The sequence below is a fragment of the Mesoplodon mirus genome, assembly GCF_964341445.2.
Source record: "Mesoplodon mirus genome assembly, chromosome: 19".
Classification (NCBI taxonomy): Eukaryota; Metazoa; Chordata; class Mammalia; order Artiodactyla; family Ziphiidae; genus Mesoplodon; species Mesoplodon mirus.
The window spans coordinates 13,788,835-13,806,527 of NC_138995.1; the positions used below are offsets into that span (position 1 = coordinate 13,788,835).

A 17,693-nucleotide genomic window follows, 5' to 3' on the forward strand; every position below is an offset into this window, starting at 1 on the left:
CGGGGATCGCGGGCCGCCGCGGGGCGGCGCGGGCCATGTCGCGGCGGGGCTGGCGGGCGGCGCGGGGGGCGCGGCGCGGGCAGTTGGCGGCGCAGCCTCGGCGCGGGGAATGGAGCGGCGTCCGTAATCCGAGCCGCCGAGGCTTGGACGTCACGTGGACGCACGGAGGGAGGGCCGCGGGGAGGGGCGGGGCAGGGCCGTGGCGGGAGGGGTCTGTGGGAAAGACCGGGCGAGCTCCGGCCCATTCACCAGGAATGGAGCCCAGGCTTTGAAATCCGAGCCCCGGCGCGGCCGAACTGGTCGGGCTAGAGGGCCCGGCAGGCGCAGGCGCCACCGCGGTTCGGGGGCGGTGCTGGGGCGGGGCCGCCCGGCTTGCCCGCGGGAGTGGGACCAGTGGTTGGGTGCCCGCTCCGGGAAGGTGACTACCACCACCCGGCTCCCCACCCCAGCCTTTGGTCTCCGGCGCGCGTGCGTGCGTGCGTGTGTGTGTGTGTGTGTGTCGGGGGGTGGGTGTTCCCGCGCTTTAAGAAGGGGGGGCAGGCTGGGGTCCTCGGGGCGCATCCCGTGGGATGGATACACCACACTCAGCAGGGGCGCACGGTGCCCTGGAGGCCGCCCGCCTTGGAACGTTTTATCCCAGGCACAGAAGGGTTTGGACCCTCCTCCAGAAGTTCTCTGGCTCCTTTTCCAAGCAGTGCCAGTGCTGATGCCACCTGCATGGGGTGCCCCAGGCCGGGCCTTTGCGGGGGTGGTGGTGTACTGGTCCTCAAGCAACCTCTTTCCTCGGGTTGGGGCCGTGTGGGACCAGCAGAACAGAGGTGGGCCACTGTCCCGTCTCTGACGACAGGGTACCCACATATGAGGATGCATGTGTGTGTACGTTGGCCATGGTGAGTTCAGTCTGTCATCCTGTTCTGGAGACTCCAGGCAGGGAAACCCACCCTCCCGGCCCTATGCTGGGGCTCTGGGGAAAAGCCCGCGCAAGATCCTTCTCTTCTATTCCAGGGACCCACAAGAGCCACTTGGGAGATCATCAGGCCAATCCGAGGCTTCCCAAAGCCTGGGGTCAGGTGGACTCTGGCTTATAGGTTTGGTGAGCTAAGGCTCATTTAGCCAAATCAAGGGGTGGGGATGTGGGAAGCCCACCCCCTGCCCCGCCCAACTCCCTGCACTGGTCTGGGCCTTCCCCTCCATCCCCAGTGACCTGGAACGTTCTGCAGTGTGCCCCTTCATTCAGAAACTCCTGAGGCTCAGTTCATCTGTCTAGTGGGGACATGTCCCAGGCGGGGGGTTGTCAGGATGGAAAAGTCAGATTAGGTGCCTGAGAAGGCAGGGTTCAGGGGGCCAGGCCAGTGCTTGGTGCTCTCCAGGAAGAAGGGGCTGGTTCTATAGAGGTGAGGGCTGGGCCCAGGGCCCACACCCCAGTCAGGTGAGTGTGCAGAGAGCGACCAGCCTCTCCTGGCAGAGCCAGCACTCCTGGGACCACCATGAGAACAAATATCTAGGACAGGCAGCAAGGTCCTGGGGCAACTGCAGCATCAGGCGGGGGCAGGCATCAGTGGGAAGGAGCAGGCCAGGCACGGGTTGCGTTTCTTTATTGGGGCAGAGGGTGCGCCATTCATATGGACCTCTGTGCTGGTCCCTATGTGCACAGACGTGTATACACGTATGTACACACACATCCACAGGAGGCCAGAGCTCTGGTGCGCTGGGGAGGTCAAGCTCTTTTACCAGAGGGCACTAGACAGAACCCGATTCCAGAAACTGGGGGCGTCTGAGGCTGCGGCCTCACCGTGGCAGGAAGCCAGCTCTGTCTGAAGACCAGAGTGCAGCTGACTGCGCTGGAGGGCCTGTGAGAGGAGCTTGGGTGGACAGAGCTTCCAGCCCCCTACCCTGCCCTGCGCTGGTGGCCAGGCCCAGCCCTGCCCCTGAGGCAGGTCCTCAGGCTCTGTGGGGAGGGGGCCTGAAGACCCCAAGTGCTCCATGGGACCACTCCTTGGGCCCTTCTCCAGGCCAGGCCTATCAGAGGACAACCCTCCGGTCCAGGTGATCCCCACGCCCACTCCGCTGGTGCCTCACTTCCAGGTGCTTCTTCTGGACCCTTTCAAAGTGCTGCAGTAGCTCGGCGTAGTCGATGCTCGGGGAGTCTGCTTTCTGCGACTTGGGGGCTGCCTTCAGACCGTCTCTGGGGAAAGGGAGCAGACGGGGTCAGCGTCAGTGTCTCAGCACATGATGGGGCTGTTGGAGCGGGTAAGCATCAGCCACAGCAGGGCAGTGGGGTTGGGGCAGGGCCACAGCCTGGGGGAGCTCGACCTCGGGGAGTCTGTCCACCTCAGGCCCAACAACCCTTCCCCAGCAGTCAGCCGCAAAGAGCAGGGAGCCCTATGAGCATCCCCTCCCCCACAGTTGGTGGGACCAGTCAACACTGCTGCTTGGATAGGGCCTTCAGCCTGTGGGCTGGCAACGGTGCCCAGAGCAGGCATCACATCGGGAAGCATTTCCTGTTTATGAGTGGCTCCCTTTGGGGTGAAAGCCAGGGCTAGGAGCCAGCCAGGAAGCCAGCTGGGGCCTGGAACAGGGTCCAGGGAGAAGGAGGAGGAGGCAGCCTGGCCCTTTCTTTGGGGCAGGGCTAGGGCCGGGGACCACAGGGGTGGCTGAAGTCTACTGGCCCTCAACTTGGCAGGACATCTGTTTTTGAGTGTTGGGGCCCAGAGGCCTGCAGTCACTCTCTGTCCCTGCGGAAGGAGAGCTGGTCTCCCCACTGGGCAGCTGAGGCCTCCGGGAACTCCTCTTGCTAGCACTCTCCGCAGTTGCTCTGTACCGCCTCCCAGCTTGTGCACTGCACAACTGCCACGGGCCTGATGCTCCCTATAGTTGGGCAATGCATTAGCCCTGCCGTCCCCTTCAAGCCCAGCGTGTAGCTTGCCCCGGGGGACTAGATCCACTTGGGCCCCTGTCCCATTCCTAATCATCACCCCAGCAGAGAGTCCCAAGAAAAGACTCTGCTTCTCCCTCATTCTGGCCTCACTGGAAGCAGATCTTTGTGGGCTGGGAAGGATCTGCTTCCAGACCCTGAGGTCTGGTGGCCCTGGAAAGGGATCTCATGAAGGCTGTGGGCTGATCAGCTAAGCAGAGAATCCTTGGGCCCTCTGAGTTCATGAAAAGACCCCAGTATGGCGGGAGAGGTCCAGGCAGCAGCTGAGCACAGGAGCTCGACAGACCTGGACCCACCTGTAACACGACTACCCCCTAGCCACTTGACCTTGGCAGGTAACTCAGTACCCTCCTCTGTAAGGGGGTGCTGCCACAGGGGCCACCCCATGGGGTGGGTGAGGATTCCTCCATACCTGACATGAAGAACTTGGCCTGGTGCCCAGCCCCAGCCTAGGTACCCAATGGGTGCCCACTGTGGCTACAACTCTGTCCCTTTGAGGTAAGGCCAGCCGGGGCCCAGCAGCTCATTCCATTTGGGTGAATCACAATGGTGCTTCACCCAGATGGAACCCTCACCAACGAGCCTGGCTCCTGGTAAGGCGCAGCCCACCAATGGTCAGAGCCTGAAAGCCATCTCTGACAAGCCACCAGGACCAGGGGCATTGGGAACCCTTCCCATGGTTGGGATGCCAGCTGGAGCCTGGAAGTGGGCCCCTGTACCCCTACTCAGCCTGTTCCCTTCCTGCTAAAGACACACCACCTGACCACACCTTGGATTGTGGCCGTGGCTGTTTCTTTCTTGGGCCTCAGGGCCCTGCCTCTGGAGCTGGGACTCAGGCAAATTCAACAAAGATCAAAACGAGCTGGGTGGGGCTCGCTCTAGGGGGCCAGACTGCGGGCAGCATTCTGGGCTCTGGCTGCTGCTTTCAACTCCCCTGGGAATGGGGAAGGGCCATCCCTGTCCTAGTAACCTGTGGCCCGGGTGCTACTGCCCCAAGAGAGCAACTCCCACTCCTGAGGACGCTGAGGGACACCCTGCAGCTTGGAGCCCGAACTCCAGGGGGTGGCCCGATGCTACCCCAGCCCATGTAGGCCGGAACAGGGGGAGAGATGTGCAGGCCAGAGATGATCCTGAAGTGTGTTGTCTGAGGCTGGGCACCCAGGGATCTGTATGCTCCTCTCCGCAACACTCTCTGCATTAGATCCAGAGGAGGGAAACTGAGATTAGGGGTTGCCAGGGAGATGCCAGCAATGGATGGCAAATCCAGGGTGATGTGCACAGATGTGGCCAGGTGAGGGTAGGTTTCAGGAGGAGTGGGCTGCACCTTGCTCTCTGGTCCCTCACGGAGGCAAGAAGTCCTTCCCCCCCATGACTCAGCGTCCCTTTGGGCAGACCCTTCCTGGCCTGAAGTCTTGGTAGCAGGGAGGGGTATGTCCATGGGTTCGGGGACTCCGCTGAGCATTGAGACTGGGCCTCTCCCTGCTGGTCACAGTGGGCATGGCCGCTGCTGAGGCCTTCATGTTCTCTGTGTGTTTACAGCAACCCTCAGGCAGTGAGTGGCTAGGGGACACCCAGCCAGCAGCACAGAGCTGGGGTTCCAGAACCCAAAGCCAGCCCTCTCTCCTGCCACCGCACCCACACACCTGTCACCAGCTTCTCCTTCAGAGGCTCCCTCTTGCCTCACTGAGGAGACGGTCCCTGGGGAGTGGCCCAGAAGCCCGAGCGGAGGGCCAGGGTTCCCTAGCCCTGCCAGCACCCTGAGTGCACAGAATGGGGGGGATGGGCAAGGAGCAGAGACTCCCCCAGCTGTTCCCGGCACACGGGCCTGTCGGGCAACCTGACGCTGTCTTCCAGCTGCCCGCCTCTCCCGGGGCTGAGACTGTCCTCAGCCCCCTCTCCAGGGCGGGAGCTGTCCCTCTGTGCCCAACCCTGCAACCTGACCCTGCCCCCAGCTGTTCCTGAGGCCCCTTCCTTGCCCAAGGCTCCGCTGCCTTTTTCTATGACAGCTCTTCCTAGGTCCTTGCAAAGAAAGGCTGGGAACCCAAAGACTTGAAGACTGAGCGGAACCTCAAGGATCCATTCAGTCCAAATGCTCACTTACTGATGAAGAAACCAAGGGCCCAGAAAGGGCATGGGGCTTGCCTGAGGTCACAGAGCAAATCCGCAGCAGAGCTCAGACCAGATCCTAGTCCAGGCCTGCGAACCATCCACTGACCCAGAGGCCTCAGCCCTTTGGCTCAAGACTTCCTGACTCTGACCATGGGAGATCAGGGGGAAAGCCTCATTTTCCCCAGCTTTCCTCTGCAGACTTGCTCTATTCTGGCTTAGGGAGTGCAGGGAGGAGTCCGACTACTCTGAGCCTGCCTTCCTTTTCCATAGGATGTTCCTACATGAGGAGATGTAGCAGGCAGAGCTCTGAGAAGGGACTGGCCCTCAGCAGCACAGGGGCTGTGGCCTGGCCCAGAAGTCACAGGGAAGCAGCCGTTCCTGCTTCCTTCTCACTTTCAGCTGCACCTTCCCTCCTAAGTGGCTGCCAGGGCGACCCTAACACCCGTTGGGCACTGGAAAGGCCAGCAGAGGCCAAGCCAGCAAAGCGAGGTGTGGCGTCAGGGCCTTTCTGACTCCCAGGAGACAGAGGCGCTCCGGCCAAGGGAATAAAATGCACACCTAACTCTGCGGCTGCTCCCGCTTCCCTGGGACACTCAGTGCGCTGGATGCCTTCCCCTGAGGATTAGCCGGTGGCACCACGAGCAGCTGGGACAGGGACCAGCCCTCCAGCCCTGAGCGCTGCCATCTGGGGAAAGGGGCAGGGTGGGCAGGAGCTGGGCCTTGGCCTGGGGGCCACACCTGCTGGGTGCTCCCAGCCCCTCCAGCGGCCTGAGGCTGACAGCCCATTAGGGGCCCCACACCTAGCCCCTGGAGAGACCAGGTCAGGTGGGAGGGGTGGTGGTGGCCTAGACCCTGGGAGACGGAGGGCACAGGGGCTCGGGTCAGGGGCCCAGAGTGCCAGACAGGCCCATCTCAAGGCTGCCTGCATCCATCGCAAGGGCAAAGGCCCGAGACCTTTGGCGGGGGGGCAAGGCGCCAGGCCTGCCGAGGGGGTCTAACAGCTTGGGAGGGAATTCTAGACACACAGGGCATCTGATGCAAGCTGGGTGCGCTCCATTCAGCGTAAATCTTCTCAGTGGCTCTGCCTGTTTCCATGGCGACCCGACAAGTGAAATTTTCCATCTCTGATGCCAAATGCCTGTGGATGAGGCAAAGCCTCCAAGGGTTACCAAATATAGACATGACCCAACAGGCTCTGGGGACCGGGCCAGCAGTGGGTTCAGGGTGGGAGCCTGGATGCCCCCGAGGGGCTGCAGCCCTCCTCCCCAGAGGCTGCCATGCTGGGCCTCTCCACGGCAGAGCGCCTGGGACTTGTGCTTCCCACGGACAGGTCGCAAGCGGGGTAGCCATGGGGGCACCCTTGCCTCCCACTCCAGTCAGGAGATTGGGAGGGTCCTAGCAGTGCCAGGGTCACTCAGTGGCCAAGGGCTGAGCCTCTGCTACAGATGGGAAGGGAGGGCTGTCTGAGGCCCGGGAGGGACCCTATGTAGCTCTCTTGCCCATGCACCACCTGGGACGCAGTGGCTGAGCTGGGGCACGAATTCCTCCCCTCTGGACTTTCTCTCCAGGGGCCTCTGTTTGGGTCACGCCAGCACGCTCTCGGGTTTTTTGATTTAACTCCACCCTGACTGCTGGGAGAAGGTATTCCGAATACCTACCACCGCACAGACGCTTCCAGAATCTCCCAGCCCGGTGCTCTGATATGGAAACCCACGGGCAAGTGGCTGCGGGGCGGACAGTGTCCGCAGTGACAGGAGGTGTGATGCCGAGCTGAGGGCGGGCCCTGGTAGCCCCTTTGAAACTCCCCGCTCGCCAGGCCCCGCCAGTCCGGCCGGCCCTGGACCTGCTCGCTGACAGAGCCCCGCCCGCACGAGCTGGGCACTCACCCCGTCTGCAGCAGCTCAGGGTTGGGCACGCACTGGAGCCGGTGGGACAGCAGCTGGAAGGCGCTGCTCTGGGGCAGCAACATGAGCAGGCCGTACAGGGCCTTGATCAGGTACGGGTTGTTCTTCACGTCCAGCAGCTGCAGACGCAGATCTGCGGGAGGGCAGAGCGCAGGGGTCAGGCACTGCTCTGGGTGACACCGCAGCCTGGCCAGGAAAGGGCCAGCCTGATGGCCGGGGCTCCTCCCAGCCAGACATGCCTGCCTCTCCTCCTGCAGCGTCTTAGCTGTCCCCATGATCCCACTGTTCTGTCTTCTGACCTGCCCGCCTGCCTTCCGTCCTATCTTCCCAACAGTCACCTCAGCCGGGCGACCCCCAACCTGCTGCCAGGCCCGGTCCCCTCCCCCAACACTCACTGCCTCCCTGGCGATGAGGGGGCTTGGGGCCTGTAGCGTAACAGATTCCCGGGTCTGCTCTGCACGTGCCAGCACGAGAGAGCTATAAATAGGGTGAGCTGGAGAGAAAGACTGGATTAGGGCAGCTTTAAGGGAGGGCAGGATGGAAAAACGCTTTGGTGTGTGACCAAACACACATCAAGCCCCTGAGTGTCTGGCGGATGCTTTTGGAAATCCATGTCAGATACCAGCCTTGCCTCCCCCACCAGACGGCGGGGAGACACACCCGGGTCTCGCCCACCATCCGTCCCAGATAAACAGGCCCACATGGCTCTCCTCTGAGCCCTTCCAGGAACATCACTCGTTTCTACCTTCTCTGAGGCCCAGTTGCAGGCATCCTTGGTGGAGGACAAACCACAAACTTCTGGAGAGAGCATGTCACCCCAGCAGCTGGACGGGGGCCTTGGGGCCAGGGTGAGCCAGGAAGCAGGGGCCTCTCACAGCAGCCCCTCCCCTTGCCCCAGGTGGCAGTCCTGCCCAGGCCCAGCGACTCCAGAAGAGGCAAGGGACCTGTTTTGAATCTAGTCCTGGGCCCTGGGTAAGCTGGGCTATGGGGCCAAGCCAGCTACCAGCGGGGTCTAGGCAACCTAGGGTTGGAATGGGTGCTGGGCAGGACCAGGGGACGTCTGCTGTGGTCAACCCACCAAAGCCCTCGGCCTGGAGAGAAGGTGTTCGTGGCTTCTCTAGGGTCAGGCTGGACCTGCTCCCAGGCGAGCGTGTGCCAGGCTGCCCTGGGAGGCCTTTGGGGAAGTGAAATATCAGGCCAGGGGGCCATTTGGGACAGGCTTCGATGCACTGCCCTGGGAACAGGGTCTCCCTCCTGCTCTTGGGTCCCCTGGGCATCTGTTACTGTGATGGCTGGCTGTTTGGAGAAGCTGTCTTCTGTTTGGATGGGAGGGGGCCCCTCAGCCCCTGGGTTTGCCTTTGGGCTCCATGGTGAAGGCCGATGGGCGCAGCCTGGGCAGATAGGGGCACCACCACAGCAGGAGGCCTGGGTGACCAGTCCGGCAGGAGGGTGGCCACCGGCAGGGCTGCCTCCCAGCTTCACTACCAGGCCGTAAGCACACGAGCGTCATTCAGAGACTTGCCTGCCTTGGGGAGCGGGCACTGTATGTGTTGAGGCGCCAGGAGCTGCACTCGCCCCAGCCAGCTGCCACTTTGCACATTCAGCCCGGGTGTTACAATCAGGCAGCTCCTGGCAAACGCCAGCTCTGCTTTACAGAGGGACGAGGGCGTGGCTCCTGGGCACAAGGGAGCAACCTGCGGGTGGGCCCAGGGTGCCCCCAGCTTCCAAGAGCCACGGCAGAGGGCAGCGTGCTCGGAGGGGTGGCCGGGGACAGCTCTGGGACGGCAGCTCCACCCGCCCCCCAACGGCACTGCTCCAGTTCCCCCCGGCAGAGGTGACACTATTCTTCAGGTGGGTTTTGCCCTCAGCGCTGGCCTGTGTCGAGCCCCGCCTTAAGGCGCACGGGCAGGACCCACACTCTGATGCCGCGTGTCCCAGCCCTGTGTACCTCCTCAGCCCTATCATCCCCATCCTTACGTTCTTGACATTCTAGAAGCATCCCTGGGGTGACCATTCTCGCTCCCTCCCCAGTGGCAGCCGAGAGCTGCTCTCTGCGCTTGGCTCCCTCCCACCTCCCTCCAGGCCAGCGGAGGCCAGAGGCAGGACACTCACACGTGAAGATGGGGCACTCGATCAGCTGCACCAGCTTGTCTACCTCCGTGAGGAAATCCACAGTGACCTCCAGGTCCCCGCTGGGTGGGTGGTCAAGGGAAGTGGGACCACTGGTCAGGGCAGCCTGCCTCTCCGGGGGCAGGGGCAGCCGGGGAGCTGGGCCCTAGGGACTCGACCCAGCGGCACAGAGCACACCTCCCACTGGGCCCTGGCTTCCAGGCACAGAGCGTGTTTCCACCTGAGCAGGATCAGGACACAAAGGACAGCGGCCTATTGTTCCCCTGCCTCTCTGTCCCTCTAAATGAAGAGCGGCACAGCTGTCCCCCTGCGCGGCACTCCGCCTCTGCTCCGGCAGCTCTCCCCTCTGTGCCCTCCAGGCCCTGAAAGGCCCTCATCGCCGCCCTGCAGCCTATGGGGGAGGGCTGGGCAGGAAAGGCCCCTGTTCCTGCCTGAGTAGATGCCTGTCAGCAGGGCCAAGGTCAGGGCTGCCGCAAGCCTGGGGCCTGCAGTCCTCGGGTCACACCAGTGGCGGACAGGAGCAAATCGTAGTTCGAAGGCGAGTGGGCACCCTGAGGGAGCCAGGCAAGGCCACAGCTGACCCTCAGTGGAAGCACCTCAGGGCCCCTCTTTCCTTACTCCCCAACTCCTGGCCCATCAGGGAAGGAGACCAATTCTGCATCCTAAATGTCCGTCCAATCTGGGTCACACGCCAGACATTCACAGAGGAAGCTGGTTTGCTTCACGGTGTTTCAAATAAAAGCCGACCATGGATGCCCTTCTCTGAGGCAGGCTCTGAGCGGCGCTCCATCTCCCTGAGGCCTCCCCTCCAGCTTGCTTCTCCCTGTCGTGTCCTCTGCCGGGCCCTGGCTCTGTGGCCCCCAGAGGTCCTGAGCTCCTCACCTACCGGCCTGCTGCAGCCCGGCAGCCCCCCTGCTCCCGGGCCTTCTCTCCCCACCCTGCCCCAGCACCGGGCAGAGGGCACCCTGCCTCTTTCTCGGGGCACCCTTACCTAGGTAAGCACCCATCCCTGATCCCCAGCTCACAAAGCTTCTCCAGGGCCAGCTCCCCTCTACGAGGCCCTAGATGACCCTGTTTACTGGAATCCACCCCTCACTGTGCCCTCACGTGTCCTGATGTCCCAAGGCCTGGAGGCGGAGCGTAGGGTCAGGGCAGAGGGATGGCAGTCGGGCCACCACGTGGGGGGGAAGGGAGCGCCCGGCCCCGACCTGTCCCTCAGAGGCTGGGCTGGGAGAACAGTGAGTGAGGGATACAACTTCTGGATGAGGTCGTAGGCGTGCCGGTAGTTCTGGGTGAGGAAGCAGAGGGACACCGTGGTGACGGGGTTGTGGCACCAGGAGCGGTACAGGCAGCAGAACAGGTTCCGGCTCTCCTGAGGGGGGAGAGGTGTGAGCAGTTAGTTCATCGCCCCCCGCTCCGTCCCCGCGGGTGCGCGGCCCAGACTCAGGGCCCCTCTCACAGCGCCACGGAGCCCAGCTGGGAACGAGCTGTCACAAAGGAAATGCTGACAGCTCCTCCTCAGACCCTGTCGTTACTCTCCGTCCCACAGAGCCACGTGGTGACGGCCGTGAGGGCCTGCCCGGGAGCGCGCCTGTCCTTTGTGCTGGTGTTTCTGCCCTCGGCAAACAACAGCAATCGTCCTCTCCACAGCCCCGTGGTCTGGAGCCTGTGGGGCTGGGAGGGGGTGTGACCGGAGGGGGGCGGGGAGGAAGCTTCCTCAGGGCCCAGGCTCTCCCCGGCAGTGCCCTCCTGCAGTCCTCAAATGCCACTCTTCCCTCCTCTGCAGCCCACCTTGCACTCGGGAACCAGCCCAGGGGCTGAGCCCACACTCGAGAGCCCCTGCCCTGAAGAACATTCTTTAGGCCTCCGCGAATGTCTGGAAGGAACCACAGGAAGAAGGCAGAGGTGTGGCCTGGGGCATTCCCAGTGGCTCAGCCCCAGATGCCCTCAGGCGCAGGCTTGGATGTCTTAGAGACTCCCTGAGAGAGGGCCCAGGCAGGGTCTGAGCTGGGAAGGTGGTGACCACAGCCCAGATGAAACCCCTGGAGCTGCCAGCACGTCCGGGATGGCGGCTACCCCCGGGGGCCCCCTGTAGCTCAGCCCCCCTCCTTTGGGCCGAGCGAGGCCTTTGACCCGTGTGCCCCAGAGCAGTTCGGTAGAATGGTGAGAGCCTCCCTGCTCTCTCTGACCAGCCCTGGTGGGTCCTCACCGAAAGCCTGGGCCAGGCAGCACTGTGACACACCCCGGCTTACACAGGGCATCCTGTAAGACACACGTGTCCCTCTGTGGGAGAGCGGGGTCCTGGCCAAGGAGGAGGGTGAGGAGAACAATGACCCCGGATCCCCAGCGGGGTTGCAATCCAGAGGCCTGACCCTGACTGGGTGACACGGCCCAGCAGGTCTGACCCTGCCGGCTCCTGCAAGGCGGGCTCGGAACCCAACCTACCCTGTGTGCGAGGGGGCAGTGCTGGCGGGGGGGCGGGGTGTCAGGGAGGGCACGTGGACCTGGAGCAGGGTCTGGAGTCTTCTGTGGGCAGAGACCTCCAGAGCAGGTGGCTCCAAGGAAACCCGCTGTGACTCCGTGCCATGGCTGGCACTGACACGCAGCCAACCCGGGGGACCCCTATTTGACGGCGGACCAGGGAGACCTCAGGTCACATTCTCGTCTCCTCCCTGCCGACCTCCGGGTGACGAGGGGTGGGCTGGCATGGCCGCGCCCATGCGCACATCGATGACACCAGGCTGGAGCCCGTGGGCGAGGAGTACCGGGGTCTTCAGGTCCTTCAGCTGGTTTCGCAGCTGGAAGAGCTCAGTGGAGGTCAGCAGGATGGTGCTGAGGGTGTGGACCATGGTCGAGGCGAACTTGAGGTCCTCCTCCCGGAGCAGGATGTCCGCCATCGAGTGGAAGATGTTCTCCGCGTTCAGCAGGAGGCAGAGCTGCCTGGAAAACAGGCCGAGCGGTGGCTCTGGAGGCCTCTGGGCCGCAGCCTCGAGCCCTCTCCTCGGTCCTCCTCAGCGGCCCCTGAGGAGACCTGCTCTTTCCTGGGCCTGGTGTGGGACCCTGGCGCTGGGGCCTGCGGGGGGCCGAGGGGGCTGCTCACAGTGGACCTGGCTCCACGCCTCTTGGCAACTCCAGAGCCGCACGGGCTCCATCTATCCCCCCACCCGCCCCAGGCCAGGAAGTGGGATCCCGAGAGAAGCAGCGGGGCCTCTGGCTGCCAGTGTGGCCCCAGGAGCCCTGAGGTACCTTTCTGGTCTCCCACATAGCATAGCAACGCCTCCCCATGTGCCAAGGTGCTCTGTGTCCCTTCCTGGCTTTACTTTTCTGGCTAGAGATTATCTTCACGTGACAAATACGCATTCTGGTCATCCGTGGATGGTGTCCCCCCACCCTCCCCCGTGAGAGCCCCTGGGTCAGGAGCTTGTTTGGGCTGTTCAATGGTGCCACCCACGCCTGGAGTGGTGCCTGCATGTAGCAGGGGCTCGGTAGGTGCTCGTGGGATGAACAAACCCTAAGGCAACCCTGAGTTTTACCTTCCCTGTTCCGATAATGAAACTCTGGTGGGGAGGCCAAGTGACTTGGCCAAGGTCACGGGATTACTTAGGGCCACTTCTTCCCACTATCTCTCCTCTAATAAGAGTCTTGCAGGGGGATAAGGCTCGGGCTTTGTGAAAAGGAGTCTCCATTTTATAAAAGGGAAAACAGGGAACCCAGAGAATGGAGGAGGAAAGCAGTTTTCCCAGGGTCCCTGGGCCAAGGTGACGTCCACGGTGACAGGCAGGTATCAAGGACACGCCTCAGGGAAGCCTGTTGACCTCCCTAGTTTGCCGCTTGCCCACAGAGGCCTGGCCTTGAGGGGATGAGCAGGCCTTCCTGCTGGGAGTTTAAGGATCTCAAGGCTCCTGAAACTAAGAAGAGCAAACCAAAGAGCTGGCAAGTGGTTGGTAAGGAGGGTGGGGTGTGGCCCCCGAGCCCTGCCTGTTGGGGACTGGTGTCAGCATGGCACCCCTTCCCCATCTCCTCCTGGTCTCTGCTCCAGGGAAGCATCCACAGACCAGGCCTCAGGCTTGTGGGGACAATGGGTCTGAGGCCTCAAGGTCTCAGGTGCTGGACAAAATGAGCCCCATTTGGAGCCAACGAGCCTGAAATATGTCCACCCCAGGTCACTGAACTCACACTAAACTCGGCGTTATCAGGGTCTGGCTTCCTGTTTCCTTCCAAATGCCAGCCACGCCTTGGGGCCAGACTGGAGAAGCTTCTTCCCCACACCCGGCTCCAAAATATCCCAGAGCATTTGGTAACAGAGAGGCCAAACCACGAGGCGCAAACAGCAGGCAGGCCGTCTCCAGCCTAGGCCCAGCTGGAACCGGCAGGCTTGGGCAAGAAACCACCAGAGGAATGGAAACAAAGCTGTTGGGGGGATGGGGCCGGCGGGTGGAGTGGGGAAAACCCTGCCATCGTTGAGGGAGGGTAGGGGGAGGCCCCCTGCTCACCTGGTGTGGGTGGAGGAGGGGCCCGGGCCCTGGAGCCCGGTGCCCCTGCCCAGCTGTGTGACCCAGTGTGTCTGTGTGACAATTTCTCCACCTCCGAATGGGGGTGACATCTACCTGCACCATGGGGGCTACTCAGAGGGCAGTCATCAAGACCAGCGGCAACTCGTGTGGGTGCACAGTATGTGGCAAATGGGACCCCTGGTTGGGTACCTTGTTGGTACCGTGGGTGGGGGACGAGGGCCCCAGGAGGACGCCTGGCCCTTCAGCAGAGCCTAGGCAGCACTTCCTGTCCCCTCGTGGTCCTCCCACCCCGAGACGACCCCATCTCCAGGGCTGTGGGATAGAAATGTTTCAGGAGGGCAGGCCGGGGAGCATTCTGACAAATGGTCACAAATGCCCGTCGCCTGCAGCTGCTGCCGTCTCCATGACAGGGGCCAACAGCTGAGGCTGCTGCCAGGCAGCCCTCTCCAGGGACCACAGGCCTGAGGGGACCTGCAGCAGCTGAAGGGCGGGGGTGGTGCTCTCACGTGAGGACGGCTGAGGAGGGTGCGGAAGGATAGGCAAGGGGGTGGCGATGAGCAGAGGCGGGCGCCGAGGCCCCCTGGTGTCCCTAAGAACCCGGAAACACTGGGGAGCTACAGAGGGTCAGGGATGCGGAGCGCTCCGGAAACACTCCTGCCACCACGGCGCTCTCCTCCTCCGCTCTCTCCCTGGTCTGCACCTCTTGGCGGTCATGGCCGGTCCCATGGAAATCTTCAAAGCCATCTCTATATCAGCGGCTCCCACACGTGCCTCTTGAGCCCCCACTGAGCTCTGGATGGACACCGCCTGCCTGGTGGATGCCCTGCATGGCTGCCCAACAGGCACTTCAGACTCGGCGGGGCCAAAGCACACCTCTTGGTTTCCCCCTAGACTCCGGTCCCCCAACCTTCGGGGGGCATCGGTGCCCCGCGGCCTCAGGAAGTGGCATCACTGCCCACCCAGCTGCTCCAGCCCAAACCAAGGAGTCCTCCTTGATCCTCTGGGCCCCTCTGTCCAGTGTACCAGCAAGCCCAGGGGCTCTGCCTTCAGGGCACACCTAGCTCCTGGCCCGTCTCAGCTGCCCTGCCCTGGGCCAAGGGTCAGCCCTCTCTTGCCTGGTCAATTCCAAGCCAGCTTCTAATTGGTCTCCCTGTGTCTTCTCTCACCGCACCATTCACCCTCCATGCACCAACTGGGGCGCGTCTTAAAAAGTCCTCATCAGAGCATGGCCCTCCTCAGCGGCTTCCTGCTGGATCTAAATAAACCCAGCTCCTGACCACAGCCTCCAGGCCCTCACACATTCTGGTCAGTTCCTTACCAACCCCCGCTCTTATGAGTCCTCCTTTACCCACGATGTGCAGGCCTCTCCTGCGTTTCTTCTGTTCCTGACCTCTGCCCCGGCCTGGGCAGTCTTCCCAGGGACCAGCGCACATCTGGCTCCCTCCAGCCATGGCGACCTCAGCTCCAACCCCAGCCTCGGGGGAAGCCTCTGTCCCATGCGCACCCCTCTGCCACCAGCCTTTTCTAAGCGAAGTCCTGTTTCTTTCTAAGCGTTTCTCATCACCTGAGTCATCTGGCTGATGGACTCGTTTACTGGGTCCCCTCCTGTCTCTCCCACCAGAACATGAGCTGCAAAGGGCAGGGCCTTGCCTGTGACCCTCGTGTGCCTCATACCAAGAATCACTTTTGCACATTACCGCACGGAGGAGCTGTGCTGGTCTCCACCCAAGGTGTCATGAACAGACCCGGAGACGTTCCTCAGCCCCATTCCAGCACATCCCTTAGCTGCTCCTGGGCATGCCCCGGCATGCTGTGCCAGCCTGGTCTGCAGACAGCAGCTGCCCTGACGGTACATTTTCAGCCTATCACCCAGGACCTGGCTGCCCGGTCCAGGGAGACCTCAGGAGACGCCCAAGCCACCAGGACAGCCTGAAGGGTCAGCCACAACACATCACACCAAGGGGTCTCCCCCTGAGCACCGTTAATTAAACCACCACGGGAGGGGAGGGAAAAGGAGGGGAGGGCCGGGGAGGAGCTGGGAAGAGGGACCATGGAGGAGCGGCAGCGGGGGCACAAGCGGCATCTCGCCTTCGTGCCCTGCCCGCTGTGCTCTGGATGTTCGCAGCTACACCTGCTTCAGGGGGGTTGTCTCTCCCGCCCCAGGAGGCCGCTGGACAGAGCCTGGAGGCCTGCAGCAGCGGCTCACAGGGCTCCATCGAAGGGGGCTCCAGCCCTGCAGACCCACAGGGGCAGGAAGTGGGGGGAAGTGGTGGTGGGGGTCACCTGTCACCTCACCCGGCTTTGCTGTCTCATCCTAAGGTCACTGTAGTCTGCAGAAAAGGAAGACGCCTCCAGACTGCTGGGTAATGAAGCTTCCAGGAGGCAGGAATAATGAAGTATTAGCTCCCGGGGAGCCGTACGCACACGCCGGGCACCGTGCAGAGGGTGTCCCATGAGTCCGCTTGGGGCAGTTCAGGGGGGATGGAAAGGTCAGTGGCTCACGTCTGCACGTGCTCACCGGGCTCAGGGCACCGTCTGGGCATTTTAGGGAAAGGCGAGTCTGGGTCGGTGGGCTGGGCTGTACCTTGCGAGCTGTGGACCCCTGAGCAGGATTCTTCCTCCTGCATCAGGAAGGTGGGGGAGGAAGGAAAGGGGCCCCCTTTTCACTCAGCCCTGAGTTTGTGGCCCGACCCACAGAGGCGGCCTCAGTTTCCCTGCGCCTGGCCCCGGGCTCCTCCCGCGGCATCCTGAGTCCTCACACAAGCCTGTAACCCCAGGCAGAGAGGCCCAGTCACACGGCTGCCCAGGGGACGAGGAAGGGTGGATCCAGACCCAGAAGCCAAGTTCCTTTCCCCACTTTGCCTCCTAGGTGCCTGTCGTGAGCGGGCACGGGGTCTGTCCCCGCCTGGAGGGGCCTGGCAGATGGCTGCCTTGCAGGGCTGCTGCGTCATCACTTCTCTGTTGAGCCCCCGCCCGGCTTGAGCTGCCTGCTGGGCTCTCAAGCAGAGCATCAATAATGAAACACAGCTTGCAAGTATTAAACATTTGCCCATATTTTTTAATACCCATATTAAAGTGCTATTCATCATGAGACAATGGCTTGGAAAATACTTGGGGACAAGGCAGAGGTGGGGTGGGAGAGAACTTGGATGGGGTCTGGGGGGGCACAACCTGGAGGCCCACCCTAGGGCCGGGGTCCACATGCGTGGGCCCCAAGGTGGCCCGTGGTGTGTGGCCGTGAGGCCCCGCGGATGGGGCTCTGCCCCCCTCTCCTCCAGCCGCCCGCTGCTGCCTGGACAGCTGTTCCCGGGCTCTGGGTCTGGGTTCATGCTGGGGAGGGAACAGCTCTCTTTGGTCCCTCTGTCACATACCAGGAGATCTCAGAAGAGCAATCTGCCTTCGGTCAGCTCTGAAGCCCCCGGGACGCAAGAGGGGGACCGCCACTTTCCCTAATACACAGAGAGGACTTCTTTGGGGCGGCCTCAAAAGGCCAAGACACTTGCTGGAGCCAAGGAAGGCACTCTGGGGCAGTGCCCGCCTGGATGTGGCCACACCACACTTGCTGGGCTGATGTGAGCTTCGCGTCACTGTCCCTTCAACCACAAACACTGGCCAAGCATCCACCAGACTGTCCCTGAAAGGCCACTGGCCTCGGTGGTGGCCACGGTGGGAGGTGCTCTCCTGTCCCCAGCCTGGTACCCACCCACAGCCCCTACTTCAGGTGACGTGTGGGCCAGAGCGGGTGGGAGGAAGACATCAGCTGTCTTGCAGGAGGCTTGGAGAGGGCCGGTCGTGCCCCTTGGCCATGTGGTCCAGGCTGGGCGGGAGGAGGCTGCCTCAAGGGTAAAGGCACAGACAGAGGCCAGCCCCACTGGGCCACCAGGGAGCCGGGTGCTGTCCTCTGCTCTGTCCTGGCGTGGGAAAGGGGCCACACGCCGCTTCTTTTCTAGGGACCTGGACCAGGTTGGGCAAGGCCAAGTCTCAGTGTGGAAGCCAAGACCTGCCCAGTGGCTCTGAGACCTGCCCTCCCCCTGCCTGGGCTGCATGCACGGCAGGTGAGAAAAGGTGCATGCCACACTTCAGGCACCTCTCGTCTAGGTA

The 17,693-nt window shown here is 62.7% G+C and overlaps 1 protein-coding gene and 1 long non-coding RNA gene across 3 annotated transcripts in view; one reads left to right on the plus strand and one right to left on the minus strand.

Annotated features, from left to right (window-relative positions):
• Window positions 1-1,578: 1,578 nt before the first annotated feature.
• The window catches only part of LOC309794484 (protein VAC14 homolog), a 94,454-nt gene continuing 78,339 nt past the window's right edge, over window positions 1,579-17,693 (minus strand). For both annotated transcript variants that reach the window (XM_082606032.1, XM_082606031.1), the window contains 5 exons: window positions 11,844-12,018; window positions 10,332-10,450; window positions 9,061-9,140; window positions 6,931-7,081; window positions 1,579-2,185 (listed from right to left, as the gene is read on the minus strand). In XM_082606032.1, coding sequence (XP_082462158.1) covers window positions 2,023-2,185; window positions 6,931-7,081; window positions 9,061-9,140; window positions 10,332-10,450; window positions 11,844-12,018 — 688 coding nt within the window. In that variant the 3' untranslated portion in view covers window positions 1,579-2,022. The remainder of the gene's footprint in view (window positions 2,186-6,930; window positions 7,082-9,060; window positions 9,141-10,331; window positions 10,451-11,843; window positions 12,019-17,693) is intronic.
• On the plus strand, window positions 6,955-17,120 carry LOC309794485. The gene is made up of 4 exons (XR_014292053.1): window positions 6,955-7,040; window positions 15,214-15,528; window positions 15,912-16,081; window positions 16,462-17,120. It is a non-coding gene; the product is annotated as an uncharacterized lncRNA (long non-coding RNA).